Here is an 18228-nt window from a genome sequence, read left to right as displayed (position 1 = left end):
GGGCGGCATGTATGTGTTTCAGCTCTTTGACTACTATGCAGCGAGCGGTGTATGCCTTCTGTGGGTCGCATTCTTTGAATGTATTACTATTGCCTGGGTGTATGGTGAGTACCCATCTTTGCCCATCCCAAGACTTAGGGACATCAGAAGCAGAGAACTTTCATGGAGACTCAGCCTGAAGAAACAGAGGCTTTTCTTCCCTGGCCCCTGCCTCTTAGACTGACCCTTGTCTGGGCTAATGCTTTTCTAACCACCCTCTAGATCTCCTAGTGTTGACGGTATAAAACATGACCATAGGTGGTGGTGGTGGTGGTGGTTTTTTAAATAAATGCCCATTTGGCTGTGCAGAGACCTATGGTTAATTCCTCTCGGGCTCAGAAGTGACGCATTTCACATTCCTGGAGACCCTGTGTGAGCCACACGAGGATTTGGGGTCCGCCAGGCGATGCCAGAGAAATATAAGTTGGCCTGCTACATTTGAATTTCAGACAATTCTTGAAGGGTCTGCTCCTTTGGGGCTACATAATATCAGGGTACAGAGGCCTGGATCAGGCCCCAGGGGCTCCCTCTTGACCCTCTGGCCTCTGCTCTGCCATTCCCAGGACTGACGCTGCCCTGGGCGCTGTCTCACTGTGTCCCTCCCCCCGTCTCTCATAGGCGCTGATAACTTTTATAACGGTATTGAGGACATGATCGGCTATCGGCCTGGGCCCTGGATGAAGTACAGCTGGGCTGTCATCACTCCAGTTCTCTGTGTTGTGAGTGTCATCCTGTCTGTGGTGGCCTGTGCTCCCTGGGTCGGGATATTGCTACCCGCTCGTCACATCCATCCAGCATCTGCTAAAGTGCTGGCCCCAAGCAAGCCCAGCAACGGGCTCTGCTGCAGGGAGGCTATTCCTAGAAGGTGACCTTGAGTTGGGTTTCGAAGGATGAGTAGGAGTTTGTCGGGAAGGACGTTCTGGCAGAGGCATGGAGTTCTTGAACAGGGAGGTACACCTGGGCACGCTCAGAAATGCTGGGGTCCGAGACAGCGGGGACAGTGCTTCCCCTAGGACCTTCCAGAGTTCATGAGTTCAGTCTGAGCCCTTGGTGAGGTTGAGAGTCCTCCGGAGCATCGATCGGTGAGCAGGTGGAGGGCATTGGAAACGTGGTCTTCCTGGGGTAAGCGGGAGGGGTGCCCTTGTATAATCCTCTTCCTTCATGAGTGAAGGACAGGATAGGACAGGACAGGCCTTTCGTGAAGAGACGGAGTCTCAGGAGAAGGTGGCTCTAGGTTCTCCGAATCCCTAAGAGCTAGTGCTAAGAGGAAGATGGGCGCCCACCCCAGAAACCCCTGCTCCCAGCACAAACTGAATCACTGTGTGCCCTGAAGAAAGTCACTTCTCTCTGGGCTTCAGTGCCCTCTTCTGGAACATGAAGCTCTCAACAACAAAAAATCCAAACGCCCCTCTGTCGAATCGACCCCCACCCTGTGGGCTTCCGAGTCTGTGCCTCTTTATAGGAGTAGAAAGCCCCATCTTTTTCCCGCGGGGTGGCTGGTGGTTTTGAACTGCTGATGTGATGTATCGCAGCCCAACACATAACCACTTCCTCACCAGGGCTCCTGAGGGAGGTTCTCTCGAGTAGGACTAAAGAGACAGCTGGCCACCTGAGGTTGTTACTGCAGTTATTTAATACGATGCTGTTCTCCTTGGTGATACATGGTTTTCCCAGGCCGTGTTCTGCACAAAAACCAGACACGGTAGCAGCCAGGGACCACAGCAATTGATGGGTTCGCTGTGAAGATGAATTGGGTTGGCTTCAAGCCCATGTTCTCTGCCTCTCTCTATCTTCGTCTGTAGGAAGCCGCTTCCGTGCTCCAGCCTCAGGTTTTCCTCTCTCCCTAACAGGCTGGGTAGGTCAGCATTAAGCAGGCTTCCAGGAGAGGGGGAAGGTAGGGTACGTGATGAGCCATGGGGGGGGGGGGGGGCAAAGCTTCCCGGACTTGCAGACCCCAGAGTAGCTTCTGCTAGGGCTTGCCCTGTCTGAGCAGCCACCTCATGCCTAAGGACAGAAACCACCATAGGTGAGTGGGTGGCCAGTAGAAAGTGTGTGGGTCCCAGTGTACTTCCTGCCTCAGGTGGTCAGCTCCGTTCTTCAGTAGGTTTACCTGTTTAAAACAGCTTGATTTGCACTGGATACTGGGCTGTGAGGATTTACGGCATTCTAATATGCTGGGTCCATCTGAGACAATCCCAGGTGAAATTTAGGCATACTCCAATTCCGACCAGCGCAAAAGCTTAGGCCTCTAGCCGACCTAGACACTCTCTGCCTAGGCAAGTGTGGGCTTTCCAGGACCTCTCTGAGCCACCACGCCCCCCCACCCCATTTGTGGGTGTGAATGACACTGCCACATAACTAGGCTGTACCACAGAGCAGGGCAAGACCCAGGGGCACGCCTTGTTCTGGCAGACGGACCTAGGGTTTGCCCTGCTGGACTGCAGGTGGGCAGGCAAGCTGCAGGAACACTGGAACGGAGAGAGCCTTTGATTGGTACGGCAGTGAGCATGTATTGTACGCCGGCAGCGTGGACCTGGGACCTCGTGGGCTCCAGGGAGAGGTGTTTGCTGAGAAGCGATGTGTGTACACCAGGCGTTCCAAGGAGCAGCATGGGCATGGAAGCGTGGAAGGGGCCTCTGAGCCACTAGAACAAAGTCAGGAGACTGAGGCCTCAGCAGGAGAAAGGAGAGGGAAGAGCGGGGACGGCATATCCTAAGGCCCTGAGGCAGGTGGCTGAAGCAGTGGAGTCAATCCGATGGCTAGCGTCTACAGTGGGAAAGGCTTGGCACTCTAAGAGAGGGACGAGGAGGAGCGCAGCGCCTGGCAGGATCGCTGGCCGAGTGGGGAGGGGTTTGAGCCATATCCCGAAGGCACTGGGGCGCACAGGAGGATTTCGAGGTGGGAAGCAGCTTGGTCAGGTTTACCCTGCACGGAGACCCTGCTAGCAGCCTGGTGGGAAAGGCTGAGAGGCACCGATCTGGTCTTCACCCAAGGAAAGCGATGATACCCCCCCCCCCACCCCAGTCCCCTGGCCCCTCCATCTTCCATGCTCAGAACCGCACTGACTGCTTCCCTCTCCCCCCAGGGATGTTTTATCTTTTCTCTCGTCAAGTACCAGCCCCTGACCTATAACAAAGTCTACGTGTACCCTGACTGGGCCATTGGGCTGGGCTGGGCCCTGGCCCTGTCCTCCATGGTGTGCATCCCCCTCGTGTTCCTCATCTCCCTCTGCCAGGCACAAGGCTCTCTCTCCATGGTGAGTAAGCATGTGGGGGCCCACAGCCGGGGGGAACCGGGACCCACCCTCTCCAAGCCCTGCTGCGTGGCGCTGTGGAGACTGAGCAGAAGAGTCCGAGGTGGGGACGTGGGGATGAGGGACAGCTTACCCTAGAGAGCGCTTTGAGCAAAAGGACGAACTGGCCGACGGTGTGAGAAGGGAGGGGGGGTCCCTGGTGGGGTGCAGTGTGAGGCAGGGGCATGGTTTGAAGTGCCCCCGCTCAGGAGTTCAGGCTTCATGCAGGACAGGAGATGGGGCCCTAGGGGGAAGGGGCAGATGCTGCTCCTTACTAAGGAGCCAAAATTAGGCTAAGCTCAGCGCGTGCCAATGTTCTCCCCCTGGGTATGCAGCCGGGCCTTGGGAAGTCACCCCTGCTCAGGGCAAGTCTCCCCACCCCACCCGCCTCTGCTCCCGAGGCCTCCCTCCCTGTCCTGAGAAACTCCTAACAATACCAGAGACTCCAGGCGCTGGCAAAAGGAAGGGTTCTTTCCAAGAAATCCTTTCCTTGGAAGCGCCCTTAACCTTTGGTCTTGGGCCACCTCCAACACGTCCCTGTTTTGTTTTGAGCTATTTTCTTGTTATTCTCTTAAAAAATCTGGAGCCAGGATGTCCTGGCTCTGGCTGCCCCTCTGGCTGGGCCACGTTTCCTCCACACCAGGGAATGGTGTGAAGGAGGGGGACAGCGAGGCCTTGGGGGGAGAGGGGAGATGGAGCCCGCAGGGACCAGCCTTCCGGAGCAGGAGGAAGCCAGGGCGTGGCCTGGAGGAAAGCATGAAGCTGGGATGTGCCTGAGGCAGTCAGCCCCTGGGTGTTCTGGGAGCACGGGGCACCTCTACCCCTTTGTCTTTTCTTCCTCCCAGCAGTCTACAACCAGACTGGTTCATCACCGTCTTGCGCCCCTCTAGTGTTATACTTCTTTCCGGCTCCTGGTTTTTAGGGGGCCTACCTCTCAGCACAGGGCCCAAGGGACATAGTCTACTCCCGTCTCTTCTTGGGAGTAGTGCAGCCCTGCCTCTGAGATGGCATCTTACCTCTGAGATGGCATCTAACCTCTATTAGAGGTATATTGATTTTTGTTTCTTAAATCAGTCACAGGCACGAGGTCCCACAGTGCTGGCCAGGAGGGAGCAGGGTGCCAGGTCTTGCCGTTTTCGAGAAAAGATAGCAATCTAGATTTTTAAGTGAAATGTTTTTATAACTTTGAATCAGCACCTCATTGCTTTGGATCTCTTTAAAACAAATATACCAAAAACTAGAGGTGGAGTGCCCAGCGGATGACTTGTTTACAGCAGCTTGCCTGTGTGAGTCGCCCATGGGAACTGGCTGGGACCTGAAGCGGGAAGCAGGCCTGGGTACGAGTAACCGCTCTGCCATTGGTTCTGTGTGTCCTTGGGGCGGGCTCACTGCTCTGCCATTGATTCTCTGTGTGACCCTGGGGTAGGCTCTCTGTCCACATTGATTTTGTGACCAGGCAACCAGCGGGAACCCAAAACACTCACCCTGCTCAGAATGGTCTTTGAATCCTCACCAGCTCAGCTTCTGGCTCCTCCTCTCTGTTGGCAGGTGCAGGCCCATATACAGTTGGCCTCACACTTTTTTCTTTTAATTTATTGGGTTGTTACTGAGAACGTGCACAGCAAAACAGACACCCATTCAGCCATGTCTGATTGCACCCTTCACTCCCTGTGAGCATTTTCACCCTCTTTTGTCCCACCCCCATTTACTTAACTCACTGCCCCATCCAGTTCCTACCTTGTCCCTCTGGGAAGCTGCTGTGGTCAGTTCGAGCCCATATCCAGAACTACTGAGGGATTCAAATGCCCAGCCAACCCTCTAGGAGAGGGTCGAACTTTCCCATTGGCTTTTCAAAGTTGTGAATCATTACCCAAGAGACTGCCCCATATTTTCTGATAGTCCTGAGGGGCTCACGCTGCAGAGCTTTGGATTAGCAACCTACCACTTACTACGGGGCCAGCAGGGGTCCTTGGTCCCATATCAGAGGGATCTTCAAAAAGATTCGTGGAAGGAGGAGATTAAAAGACTTAGAATTTCCCCTCAAGCTGTTTGAAGTAAGATCGCTCCAGAAAGAATACAGTGCTCATGGCCGGTGGTGTTTTTTTAAACTGGTTTAGCTAGACCGTTGTTTGGTTTGAAAGTTTTTTGTGGCCCACACTCTTTTAGGGAGACAGAGTTCAGTTTTTTTTCTTTGAGGAAGGCAGGGGATCTCGTGGTGTCAAGACAGTTATCTAGCCCTCAAGTTGTGGTTAGCTGCCATCAGGAGTCCTGATACGCATGGTGATCCTCTATAAGACAGACAAAGCAGGGCCTGGCCCCGAGCCATCTTCGGTGAGTCCATTGTGACCCCTGCCAGCCTTGGGGGACATAGCTCTCTGCATGCTCCGGACCAGTGTTCTCCAGTGATCTGGAGTGCTAGAAGTAGATCACCAGGCCTCTCTTCCTAGTCTTAGTCCAGAGGCTCCGCTGAAACCTGTCCCTGGGTGACCCTTTTGATATATGCATTATTGGTGGCAGTTTCCAGCATCGCAAGCTGTCCTCCAGGTGTGGCAAACTGATTGGCATGGGGTGACACCTGACTTCTCAGGTCAGAGAAACCAGGGGTAAGGGGCTTGCAGGGAGACCTATGTCAGCTCCTGAGGGGGGAGGGGCTGATACATGGAGATTGTGAACGCTCCTCCCCCTCCCCAGCTCTGGACCCATGGAAGCAGCCCTTGGCCAGGGATTTTTGTCCACACTGAGGTCTAGAAGCACCTTAGCTGGACTCCGTTGCTGACCGAGACGGACAAAGGGGGCAGTGGGCCAGACAGTAGAAGGTGGCTGATGGGCAGCCGACCCCTGAGTAGGACCAGGAGTGAGCAGGGTGAGGACAGGCCCAGGCCTTTGACATCTCCTCTTCCCTTTCACAGAGGGTCAAGTACCTGCTGACACCGAGGGACCCAAACCGCTGGGCTGTGGAGCATGAGGGGGCCCTTCCCTACAACTCGCCTGCCACTGCCAATGGCATTCTCATGAAGCCCACCCACATCATTGTGGAGACCATGATGTGAGCTCCGGGTGGCCGGGCCGCTTTCCTGCTGTTTACTAACATTAGATTCTCCTAGGGCCAGGTTTACAGAGCTTTACATTTGCACTAGGATTTTTTTTTTATTGTCACAGAAAATGTTACTGTGTGTGTGCGTGCGTGTGGGTGTGTGGGTCTCGTGCGTGCGTGTTCCATTTTGATTTGGGGGATATTTTGTACAAAAAGAACCCCGCCTCCCCTCCCAGACGTCCAGGGAGCGGCCGAGCTTTCATACAGAATTAGATGTATTTTATGGGAACTTGTTAAATTTTTCTTTGTAATTTTTTTTAACATATAGACACTTAGAGATTGCTGTACACTTGACCACTTGAACTAATCTCCTTGCCAGCAATAGATCTCATTTCAAAAAGCAATTCTTCGGTGCTGTGTCACTGGCAGACAGTTCTGCCCAGACACCCGGGGTGGCATCTCCCTGGGGCTGCAGACCTATATCAAAGGTGGAGTACCTTCCAAAGCCTGGTTCAGGTGGGCAAATACCACAGGGGAGAAGGTTCACCAGCTGGCCAGACTGGCAGGGGTGGGGTGTGGGTGGGGAGGGTGTGCGTTCCTGAGTTGACACCTCATTAAACTTGTCTTAGCCAAGAAGAGATGCGCCAAACTAATTGAACCAACCTCTCCCATAAACACGAGACCCTTCCTGCAGAAGGTTGCTTCGCTGATCGGTCGAGACCATTGCACCAGGAGCAAAAGCCCGCCTTTTATTTTGAGATTGAGGGATGGCAGGAAGATTCTTGGCATCCTTCACGTAGGAGGGAAGAGTGAGCTTGTGTGTGGAAGCCGTGTTGAAACTCCCTCGTGGCCTCAGGGCCAGGCCATGGTCCCTCCTGGGTGCAGGACTGTGCCTTGTGGGTGGGTCCATTGTACTGGAAGGGGAGCCTCGGCAGGTTCAAGTTGTTCCACTGGTAGCTGCCTGCCAGGAAACACCGTGCTTGTGTGTTGTGTAGGGATGGGATGAGGTAGGAGGGCATGTGGACCAAAGGGCAGGGGCCTCTGTGGCTCGGGGTGCTTTGCCTCCCTCGTCTCCCCACGCCCTCCTGGACAGCTTTTCTGAAAGACCCATCCTTGGGGCTTCCCTATGCCAAGACCATCTGGTGAGGTTTGTTCTCGGGGTTTGGATAAAGTGTTCCCCAGAGCGGGAGGGTGCGGGCTTCTCCCAGCCTACCCCTCAAGGCTGTCTTTGGGGTAGGCCCTTCGTTTCAGAACCCCTGCAGCAGCTGGGACCCAGCATGCTGTCGGTAGAGACAGAGATGTAGATGGGGCACTTTTGTAGGAGGCTGCATTTGTCCAGGGGGCTGGCACCCCAATCCTGGCTGGATCCACAGCCTTAGGCTAAGGGCAATTCCTTCCTGAACCAGAAGAGAAGGTACGACACCTTTGAAGTCACGTGTAGACACACTACCCCACTCTGCCCCCATCTGGACGTGGGCCGTGCCATGTAAAGCAACACTTGTCCGACCTGCCTGGCGAGGCGCAGAGAGCGAGGCCCAGCTCGGATTTTCCTAGCAAGAGCTCACACCCAGATGTGGGAGGGGGAGGAGCCTTTGGTGACCTCTCTCCCGAGTGGCAAATTGTCTTTGGCCAATAGACACATTTGCCATTTCAAAAGCCGCCTACTCTGCCAAACGACATCCCATCTTATTCCAAACTGCAAACAATTCTAACGTGTTCCTAGATTGTCTATGTATTTATGTCTGCCACCAAGTCTGGCTTTATTTTACTGTGTCCCTGATCGTCCTGAGTGGCAACGTGACCCCTCGTTCTTTGTCTTGTGGAACTTTAGTCAATTTACCACTGTCATGATTGGAGACAGGTGACATGTGCGTGAGAAGAAGGGCTTGGCGAGCCGTGGCTACCCGGACATTTGTCATCAATTTCAGTCCGTGATACCTGCCCCTTTCCTACCCCTGGGCACTTACATAGTGGGTGAGAGGCTGCAGTATTTCAGGTTGCTAGGCAAATTGAAACATTCTGGAAATTACCTAAGGAAGGCATCTTCTTACAAGATTCCCAGACCAAATTCTAGACCAAAGAGGCATGTAGACCAAGCCCCCCACCCCAGGCCCTGCCTGGAAAGAAAGTTGCCACTTTTCTCCAAGGCCATTTCTTAACTCCGCTCTGGGCACCTGCCTCCAGGTATCATCCCTCTCTGTCTCTGGCTCTGCAGACTGTGGCTCTATGAGTACAGTGTGTAACAATGTTTGACTTGTATGTCTCCATATAAATGAAACTCTTCATTAGCGCTTAAGACTCCAGTCCACCTGTCTCTGGAGAACAGACCCAGGGCTCTGCCGCCCTGGTCCTGAGATCGAGCAGAGACTCTGAGGCCTGCGTTGGGCCCCACCAACCAGATCTGGAACAGAAGGAAGACAAAGAATTTCTTTGAAGACACATAAACGGGGACTGGTCCCAGGATAAATCTGCTTTGGGCGGATCAGCTAGTTATTCACTGGAGTCAGGAATGGCCGGTGATGGAAAGAAAGGCCCTGAGGCCCTTATTCCAACACTGGGGTAAAATGGGGTCAGCTGAGGCACGGAGACAAGAAAGGACTTTTTGCTCGCAAGCCAGGACTGGCACTGAACTTAGTCACGTGGCCGCCAGCGCCGCTCTCCGGATGTGCGGCTCAGTGTGTGCACTGCAACATGGACTAAATAAATGTACGGAACGCCTCAGCATCTTCCCTGCCGGCCATGGTCACAGCTCCGTGGAAAAGGAAACACTAGCCCCCCTGCTCCCCCTTCGCCCCCCGTGTTGAAGGATGAGGTAGACAGTATCCCCGCCCCTTTCAACTATCTTCAGCGTTGGCTGGACCCCAAGCTGTGGCTCAGAGAGGCGGGTACTCCAGGGCCTCGGGTGTCTGTATCTACCCTGACCCCGTCCCAACCCTTCCTCCTAATGGTCCTCTGAGATAGGAACTGAGATCTTTCATTGCACATAAGGAAACTGAGGCCCAAGGACATGAATTGGGGTGCAAGAAGTATATACCCCCATTGTCAATGTTTAAATGGAAGCCTCACTTGTCCCGGGACCACATGGGAAATTCCCAACTGTGGTCTCGGTTAACTGTCCCTTGTGTAAGCTGGGCAGCTCCTCTCCGTCCCCCTGGCCCTTGGTTCTGTCCCTCGGATCCCCTGCACACCCCAGAAAACAATGGTGAGGTACAGGGGACCAGTCTGTTCCCAGGGCACTCGTCCCACAACCAGCATCTGTCAACACTGCCCCTATTGGCTGGGGAAATGCTCTGGGAACCAGGGCTGAAGCCAAAGGTGCCTTCCTGCCTCCTAAGACCCGGACCACCAGCCTGAGTAGGACTCAGCAGAAAGCCCTCCCTGGAGGTGGCTGGGATCCCACCTGCCCTTCAGACCCAAGCCCAGGTGACTCAGGGCTTGCTGCCCATGGGCATGTTGTACACCATGTCTCATGCAAATACTGGGAAGATGATGACATCATGAAACGGATTCTGACCCTTCCGCGCAAGGGCAACAAGGAAATGGCGCTAAGCGAGGAGGGACTCCGGTAGCAGAAGAAATCGGGGGAGCGCCGCAAACAGACAAAAATCAGTAACTCAACTGGGAAAATTGCTTCCCCCACCATCCCCACCCCTCCCCGAGCCACACAGGCTGTTGGCTACTGTGAACTGGGGTAGTGGCCCCAGAAAGATGAACTTGCTACCCTAAATATTGCAGTTCCTGCTGTACACAACCAGGGTCCCAAACTGTTGTCCTAAACTGAACAAGGAAGACGACCCTGGGGGCCGGTGTGAAGGGTACCAGCACCTCCCCATCCAGACACTGTTGGTTGCAAGCAGCTGCCACAGGCAGTCTGTGCGGCGGATGGAGCCTGCTCTCAGAGTCCACATGGCTTGCCTCTCTCTGCTCCCCAGCGCTTCATGTCGGAAACATCAGAACAGACCTCCCGGGTCAGCTCTGCATGCTCGGCCTTCCAGGTGGTTCTGAAGACTCCCCTACTTCCGGTCAGTGCTGAGGACTTCTGATCCAGGCTGCTGTGGGCTAAGCAAGCAGGTCTCTGGAGTGGGGATGACACCCACAGCCAACATACCACAGGGAAGGCTCACACAGCAACAAGGCAGCGCTCCTTGGAGGTGCCTTTGCAGCATGACAGCCCTTCTCCAACCTGGACACGCCACCTGCGAGTCCGCTATGCGTTGCTACAAAGGGGCCCTGCAGCGCACTCCCCATTCTACCTGCACCACCGTGTGTCCCCTACACCACTGGCTTCTGAAACCAACAGGAAAATCCCCTCTGGGGGTCCACTGGGGCTCCTCCGCCCATCCCCACGTCCAGTTGGCACTGGGGACTGCGAAGCGGGAGCTGCACCCACAGCCAACAATCTACTGGGGGATTCGGGTAGCAACCAGGCTGACCTTCGAGTGTGACACCCCCACCCAGGAATGACTACTTGCCAGGCTATTACACATGGCTACGGAAGGCCCCTGCAGTGGACTGTTCACAGCAGCATCATTCCGCCTGCCTCCTTGGCTGAAGCCAACAGGATAGACCTCTCTTAGGGGCCGTTTTGGTTTCCTTGCTCCCCCTTACAGTGAGTTGACACCGAGGACCGAGAGTCGGCATGGCTGGTTGATGCCCCTGTCTGCTCGGAAGCAGGCATTTCCGGTGGAGGTGACACACAGCTGCCATACTATGAATAAGCTGATAGCAGCGAGGCGCGCCTCTCTTGGATGGGTGTTTCCAGTGTGATGACCCCGCCATCAACTGGTAACAGTCACCAGCTTGTCTTATAGGAACTCTCACAGACGGGCCACCTAATTGGATACTGCTCTCCTAGCCACCACAGGGCCCCGGGCACTCTGGAACCAACAAAAGCAGCTTCTTGGAGGACCTTCTATGGAATACCAGTCCCTCCCACATCATCCTCCTGAAATGAAAGAACGTTTGCCTGTACTTCTGCTGAATGCAGCTCAAGCTGATCTAAGCCACCCTCACAAAGCAGGGAAGGAAATATCAGGCAAAGCCAGCAGGCAACACCCAGCCCCAGAAAGGACTTGCCTGGTGTAGTTTTCCCAATAAAAACATGATTACAGGAAGAGACGGGAACTGATAACCAGAGAGAGTTGACTACAATCCCTGGTGCACAGATTGAGTAGCACATGACAACTCGGCTGAGTGGCAGTGCCGACAGGTGGACAGGTTCTCAGCAGATGCGTTTGGAAGACATTGGAAGTTAAAAAACTGAGATCTGGAACTTTCGATCCCCATTAGGAGTTTTCACAGAGGAGAGGAAATGTTACCTAGAACTTTTTTTTGTGTGCAGAATGTAGGGAAATTGAGGACGTTGACATCCTCGAATTTCAGTACTGGGCCAACAACAAAATCACAAAACACACAAAGAACAGGGATACAGTGGCTGGTCCAAATCAACATGACAAAGTGAGTGAGAACAAACGCATCTAGGGTGACCAAATGGGGTGGGGGCAGTCAGAGGAATGGAAGAAATCATACAGCAACAACTGACATAATTAGAATAACCAAGAGACATAGCCAAAAAAACCCAAAGGCATAGGAAAGCAATGCAGGAACAAACTGAGAATCTAAAAAGCAATACTTCGTTTGAAAGGTGCATTCAACTAACACTGACTTCCCAGGAAATCTAATCAGGCAAAAGAAGGACTCAGCAAATTAGAGTTAGGCAAAGGCGACACCAAAGAGCAACAAGAAGGTTGGCTCGAGAAGGTTGAGCACAATTCAATGGACTTATGGGATAACAACCAGAGACCTAACGACGCACAATGAAAATTCCAGAAGGAATGAGACCAAAAGCGACAGAGTATTTGAGAAATGATGACATGAAATTTCCCCAACCTAACAAAGGACATGAATCCACAAGCCCATAAAACTTAAGAGAACACCAAACAAGAAACACCCAACTAGACGTACACCGAGAACTGCATCGTAGGATCTCAAAAATTAAAGATGAGTTCTGAAGGCAGTGAGCACAGTGACGTACAAAGGATCCACAACATGACTAAGTGCCAATTTTTCCTTAACTCTTGGAGGCCCTGAGACAATGGAATGTTTAAAGTGCTCAAAGGAAGAAAAGCGTCAACCAAGAATAGTACACCCAAGGAAACTATCCGAGAACGAGGGTGTAATTACAACATTCCTAGACAAACAGAAGGCGAGAGAGTTCATAGCCACCAGACTAGCCCTACAAAAAGTAATGATTAGTGGATGTGCTGGAGATAGAAGGGAAAGACACTAGAAAGTCATTCAATACCGTATGTAAAAGAAAGATCCTTGATATTGGGAAACACGTGGGCAAATATAAGGGCTATAAGGTATTCATGCTTGATAATTCCAAGTGTTTTATACTTCATGTTTTAAAATCTATAAAAAGGCAAGTATAAAATTATGTTACAGGGTATATGAAGTTAAGATATAATAAGTGGTCAAACAAAAGGCAGGCGGAAGAATGGTATAGATGTAGACTTTGTTGTATGATATTGAAGTTAAGTTTGGTACCAATTTATCTTAGAATGTTAACTACCCATTCTTAACTGTAATATCTATGGTAACCATTAAGAGAAACTATTAAAAACACACACACAAAGGATAGAAGAGAACCGTAAGACTCCAGCAAAACACAAGAGCAAGCAGTCCCAAAGAGTCTAGACCATGAAGGCTTAAGACACACACTAAACAGCCCCAGCAAAGTAGCAGAACTGTCGGTGAATGCACGATTGCTGAAGAAGCATGATCTAATTATGCTGTTTACATGACATACCTCTTCCCCCCAAGGACACGTAGATGTAGCAAATGAAAGGACAGAGGGGGAAAGTCCTTGCAAATAACCAGAAGAGCTGAGGTAGCAATCATATTATCAGGCAAAGTAGACTTTAAGACAAAACATGTTAGATCAATTTGGACATTATCTAGTGATGAAAGGGCCCATTGCGATTTAGCAGTCCTGAGTGTGTATGCCTTTAACATCAGGGCACTTTAAACTGGACAAGGTAAAGCAGACACCGATAGCCCTTAGGTCGTGATTGGAGGTTCACTATGCCACTTTCGATTGGACAGAACATCTAGAAAGAACAAGTAACTAGAAGACTTTATGACACTACAAGTCAACTTGACAAGACAGGCATGTAAAACACTTCACCATCCAAAAGGAATAGGAAGGCCCAGCACGGAAATGTGGGTGCAACAAAGGCAGTGCTCTGAGGGAAACGGCTCTAGAGGCCTATATTGTCAAAACCTCAACAGCTTAAGCGGACAACTTCTCTCCTAGAGAGAGAAGAGCAAACCGCCTAAATCTACCAGGAGACTAGAAATAAAGATCAGAACATAGACTAATAAGCCATAGAATCAATAAACCAGAAGTTGGTTTCTTTGATAAAACTGAGAACCGTTGTGCCGGACTGGGGTGGGGGGAGGAAGGTGAGACTTTCTACTGCTGTAAAGAGTTACAGTCTCAGAAGCCCACAGGGGGCAGGTCTGTCCTGCCTTTCAGGGGGTCACTGTGAATCAGAATTGACCCATTGGCAGTGAGCTTGGTTTGGGTTTTAGCTAGACTGGCAAAAAAGAAAGATGCACATAACCAAAACAAAAAGTGAGAGCTGTCAGAATTATGACATTATTAGGAATAACTATTTAGCAACCAATTGGATGGACTAGATGACAAATTCTTAGAAGCGCACAGCCAACCTCTCACATTTAAAAAAAAAATCAATTTAGTGATAAGCTCCCCCTGATCCCTCCAAAAGTGATTCAAGTCTTTGCTTCAGTGGGGAATTCTTCCAAACATTTGAGAGAAGCGTTGACACCAGTTCTGTTTAAACCCTCTGAGAAGATAGCAAAGACACAAACACTACTTCATTCATTCTGTGAAGCCCACGTAGCCCTGATGACCAAATGAGACAGACATCACAAGAAAACTGCAGGCCAGTATCACTGATCTTGAAATATTAGATGGGACATCTGGAGGGGGAGCAAGTCATAACAAGGGCCATGAAGGCTTCTACAGTGAAAGCTAGAAAACGCTGCCGAAAGGAAACAAAGGGACCTCTAAAAGAGGATGCACATTCCTGGATTAGAAACCAGTCTTGGTAGTGATGTCAATGCCAGTCAAAGTGAGCCAACCCTCAGCTTTGTATTAGATACCAAGAGGCTTTGAGTAGCTAAAGCAACATTGAACGAGAAGAACCAAGTAGAAAGTCAAACTTCCCAATTTGAAAAATACTGTACAGCTACCAGAATTCAAACAGCTGGTCACATAAGCCAATCAGTCTCCACCTTCTCTGCTTAGCTGATATGTGACAAGGGTGCCAAGTCCTTTCGTCGGGGAAAGAACAGTCTCCAATAAATGGTGCTGGGAAAATGGGGTTTCCACACGCAGGACAATGAAATAAGACCATGACTCACAAAATCAAAACAGATTAAACACCTAGATGTGCAAACTCAACCCATAATATTCCTAGAAGAACGGAAGGAGGGACAAAGGAGCCTTCACATTGATGGAGAAAAAGTAGCCATTGAGCTGCTTCCGGACATAGGATTTGGTTCCTCACTTCAGAGCCATGGTTTCATGGGACATCCCAGTTAATTGGCCTAGTAATGTGATTAGCGCCTGTCTGCCTCCTAGCAGGTAGCATAATGTGTGAGGCTTACAGACGGACACCCAAGGCACCACCTGTCTTCGTGCCCCTGGAACACCAGGAAGGAGAAAAGGGAATGTGTAGCCAATACTTCCTATGCCGTGAGACTAGCACTTCCTGGTACCAGCTGCAGTTAACAGCACATTTGGTCAGCAATGGGGAAGTGTAGAACCCAATTTCACATGATCATGGGTTCGGGGCGTTTTGAAGCCATGGAAGCTGGATGACCCCTGAACCGACTGCCCTGACATAACCTTTAAACCCTGTTTCCTGAAGTCATCAGCTAAACTAGTCTGGGGGGAAAGCCTGCCTTGGACCTTCTGCTCTTTGAAGATCCGCCTGTATGAGATCAAATTAACAGCAACTCAAAAAACTCAATAGGGACCCTTGAGGGGTGGGGTGGACCGTGCATCTCTGCTCATGCAGGAGGACCCCAGAAGGGGAGGGGGGCAAGAGTTGCACAACTTGAAGGATGCAAACAAGATCGATCATTTGCACACGTAGAAACCGTTGATTGGGTGTGTATGTTTTGCTCTGTATATTCTCAACAAAATAACCATTTAGCGGGGGATGGGGCTGAACCGAGGTAAAATCCAAACAGACACCTTATGTAAAAATCCAACAATATAAAACCCAGATTTCAACACTTGGAGAGGGGCGTAGTAGACCACCCAGAGGCCCAGGAATAGCATTCCTCTCACTTCCTCTTCCCCTCTCTCCATCGCCCTCCCAACCCACCCTGGGATGCATCTTGTCGCAATAGGAAGCTGTGTTTCACCATTCTCTTGTGGATGTCACTACAGACTGGATGCGTTCCCTGAAGGATGAAGTATCTTGTTATTTATATTTGGCTTCAGGTAGAGATGTTGGCTTCTTCCATTTTATTTTTTCAACCCAATTGATTTTCCACTCCCTGGCAAACAGGACTGTATTCAGCACAAGGCAAAGCTGAGTAGGTGGGGCCTTCGTCCTTCCAGAAACATGTCTGGCTCATCGGACTTTTTTTTTTTCTAACCTCAAACTATTTTTAAGATATTTTAAACTTTTTTAAACAAACAAAAATCAACCAACAGGAGACTCTCCTGAGGAGGAACCTTTGTATTTGAACAAGATCCTTGGTGTGTAATTCATTCTTGCAGTATACAAGCTTTTGTGTATAAATGTTTTATGATATGAATCTCTGTATTTTGCAGGGTTTGTTTTTTTTCCCTCTTGCTTTTTAGATAAACATGTATATCGATATTTTAAATTCATCTTTGCTTTTTTTAGAGGAGTTTGTAATCACCTTATAACATGAAAATAAACATTTCCTTTTTAAAATCTGACCTGTGTTGGTGTTGGATTTGTGAGGGGGTTTTCTTCACGTTGGGTAAGTGCTTACTAGGGTGTCAGAGACCTTGAGGGACGCCACGATGTGCCTGAAAGGCTGAAAGGCGGCTCATTATCCACTTAGGACCTAAAGGTGCAAACTCAGCCCAGCTCACAGAGGAAGTAGTTTCTCTAAGGGGACACACAAGGGCACCAACAATGGTATCCAGGTTCTCAGACACCTGGATCTGTTCCTACAGGTTCTGAGGGGACTGATTCAAGTGCTGTCTGCAGCTGAGAGCTCGCACGCTACATGAGCTGAGCCTTCATCTCCACAACAAAATGTTGGAATGCTTAGAAGGGAGGCCATAAGACAGCAGTTCCCAACCTGCAGGTCACGACCCCTTGGGGGTTCGAACAACCCTTTTCACAGGGGTTGCCTGATTCCTAACAGTAGCAAAAGGACAGGTGTGAAGCAGCAGTTTTATGGTTGGGGGTCAGCACCACATGAACTGTATTCAAGGGTCACGTCATCAGGGAGGTTGAGAACCATGGCCATAAGGCATTCAGAGGCTCCAGTAAGAATATTCCCTCTTCAGCCCAAGGTTAGGGATCGGGAGACAGGCATGGGAACCCCAGAAGTCCAGAAAGGAGTTTGGGAAAGGGATACTAATCCAAGAAAATTGCCTCCCCTTGCCTCTGCAGTCACCTCCTTGGGTGCAAACCCCACACTAAACCGATTGCTACGAAGCGCATTCTGACGCACGGCGAGCCTGGGTGCAGAGTCGAACGGTAGGCCGTAGGAATTCCACAGCTGTGATGTTTGGGAAGCAGACCACGAGGCCTTTCTCCCAGGGCATCTCGGGGTGGGGGTTCAAGCTGTCAACCTGTCAGAAGTTGAGCCCTCAACTAATTGTATCACTCAGTAACTGCCGTCAATGGCATGGGGACCCTATCAGACCTCTGGCTTCTCTTCTGCCATGCCACATGGGGTCAGACCTCCCCCCACACTCCGCTCTCCTCGGCCTAGTCTGACATTAGCCGCTCCTCCCATGCCACCTTCAGCTGCTCTGGGTTCGATAATTCTGTGCAACGGCCACCCAGTAAGGGGGGTTCTTAGGGGAGTGAAAAGGTTACCTAAATTCAGGGTCTGAAAACAGTAAGGATATAGTCATTGTCCACAACACCTCTCTGGTGCCTTGGCCTCTGCCTTCCCAGGCCAGGCAGCCTACCTCTTGCTGTCTCATGGTCCCGTAATCTTGACACACCTCTGGTACCTCGGGTATCGGCCTCTGCCACTTCAGACATCTGGAACATACTCTGCCAATGGTTCTGGGTTTTCCCTCTGTTCCTGCTTCGAAGACCTTTAGAGCCAGAGAGGCGGTAACGAAAATGGACCAATCCACTCGATGAGGGTTCCAATCACCCTTAATTATTTTCATAGTCCCACCCAACCCTTTGGTTGGAGTTGAGAGACCAGGAGAGAAGAGCCTGATTAAGGCGTGTCACCCACAGCGGGATCTCCACCTGCAGGTGAAATCACTGATTCCCTCCCATGTGAGGAGTCTGATGGCTGAGTTCAGGAGAGGGGCAAACAAGGAGGGTGAACCGGCTCTGCTATGTCCACCCTCTTTGGGTCCTTAGATGGAGGATACTCTGATCCTGAGAAGTCAAGGATTGGTCCAGGTGTCTTGTAAACAGGGAAACTGAGATCAGGGGTGGAGATGGGCCCCACGAAGGTCATGGAGCAGGTCAATTTGGGAGGCAGCCTCCCAACCAATCAACTCCCATCACTCTGACCTGGCAAGGTCAGGAGAGCCTGTAGTATCCCCTCACCCAATTTAATAGAGGGCAAAATGGACTCAAAATTA

General features: G+C 51.0%; 1 protein-coding gene across 4 annotated transcripts in view; it reads left to right on the top strand.

Annotated features, from left to right (window-relative positions):
• The window catches only part of SLC6A6 (solute carrier family 6 member 6), a 97712-nt gene extending 81338 nt beyond the window's left edge, over positions 1 to 16374 (top strand). For all 4 annotated transcript variants that reach the window (XM_075550082.1, XM_075550080.1, XM_075550078.1 and 1 more), the window contains 4 exons: positions 2 to 104; positions 658 to 758; positions 3125 to 3295; positions 6241 to 16374. In XM_075550082.1, coding sequence (XP_075406197.1) covers positions 2 to 104; positions 658 to 758; positions 3125 to 3295; positions 6241 to 6381 — 516 coding nt within the window. In that variant the 3' untranslated portion in view covers positions 6382 to 16374. The remainder of the gene's footprint in view (position 1; positions 105 to 657; positions 759 to 3124; positions 3296 to 6240) is intronic.
• The last annotated feature ends 1854 nt before the right edge of the window (positions 16375 to 18228 follow it).

Source organism: Tenrec ecaudatus, chromosome 5, assembly GCF_050624435.1.
Source record: "Tenrec ecaudatus isolate mTenEca1 chromosome 5, mTenEca1.hap1, whole genome shotgun sequence".
NCBI lineage: Eukaryota > Metazoa > Chordata > Mammalia > Afrosoricida > Tenrecidae > Tenrec > Tenrec ecaudatus.
This window is presented reverse-complemented; position numbering and strand designations above follow the sequence as displayed.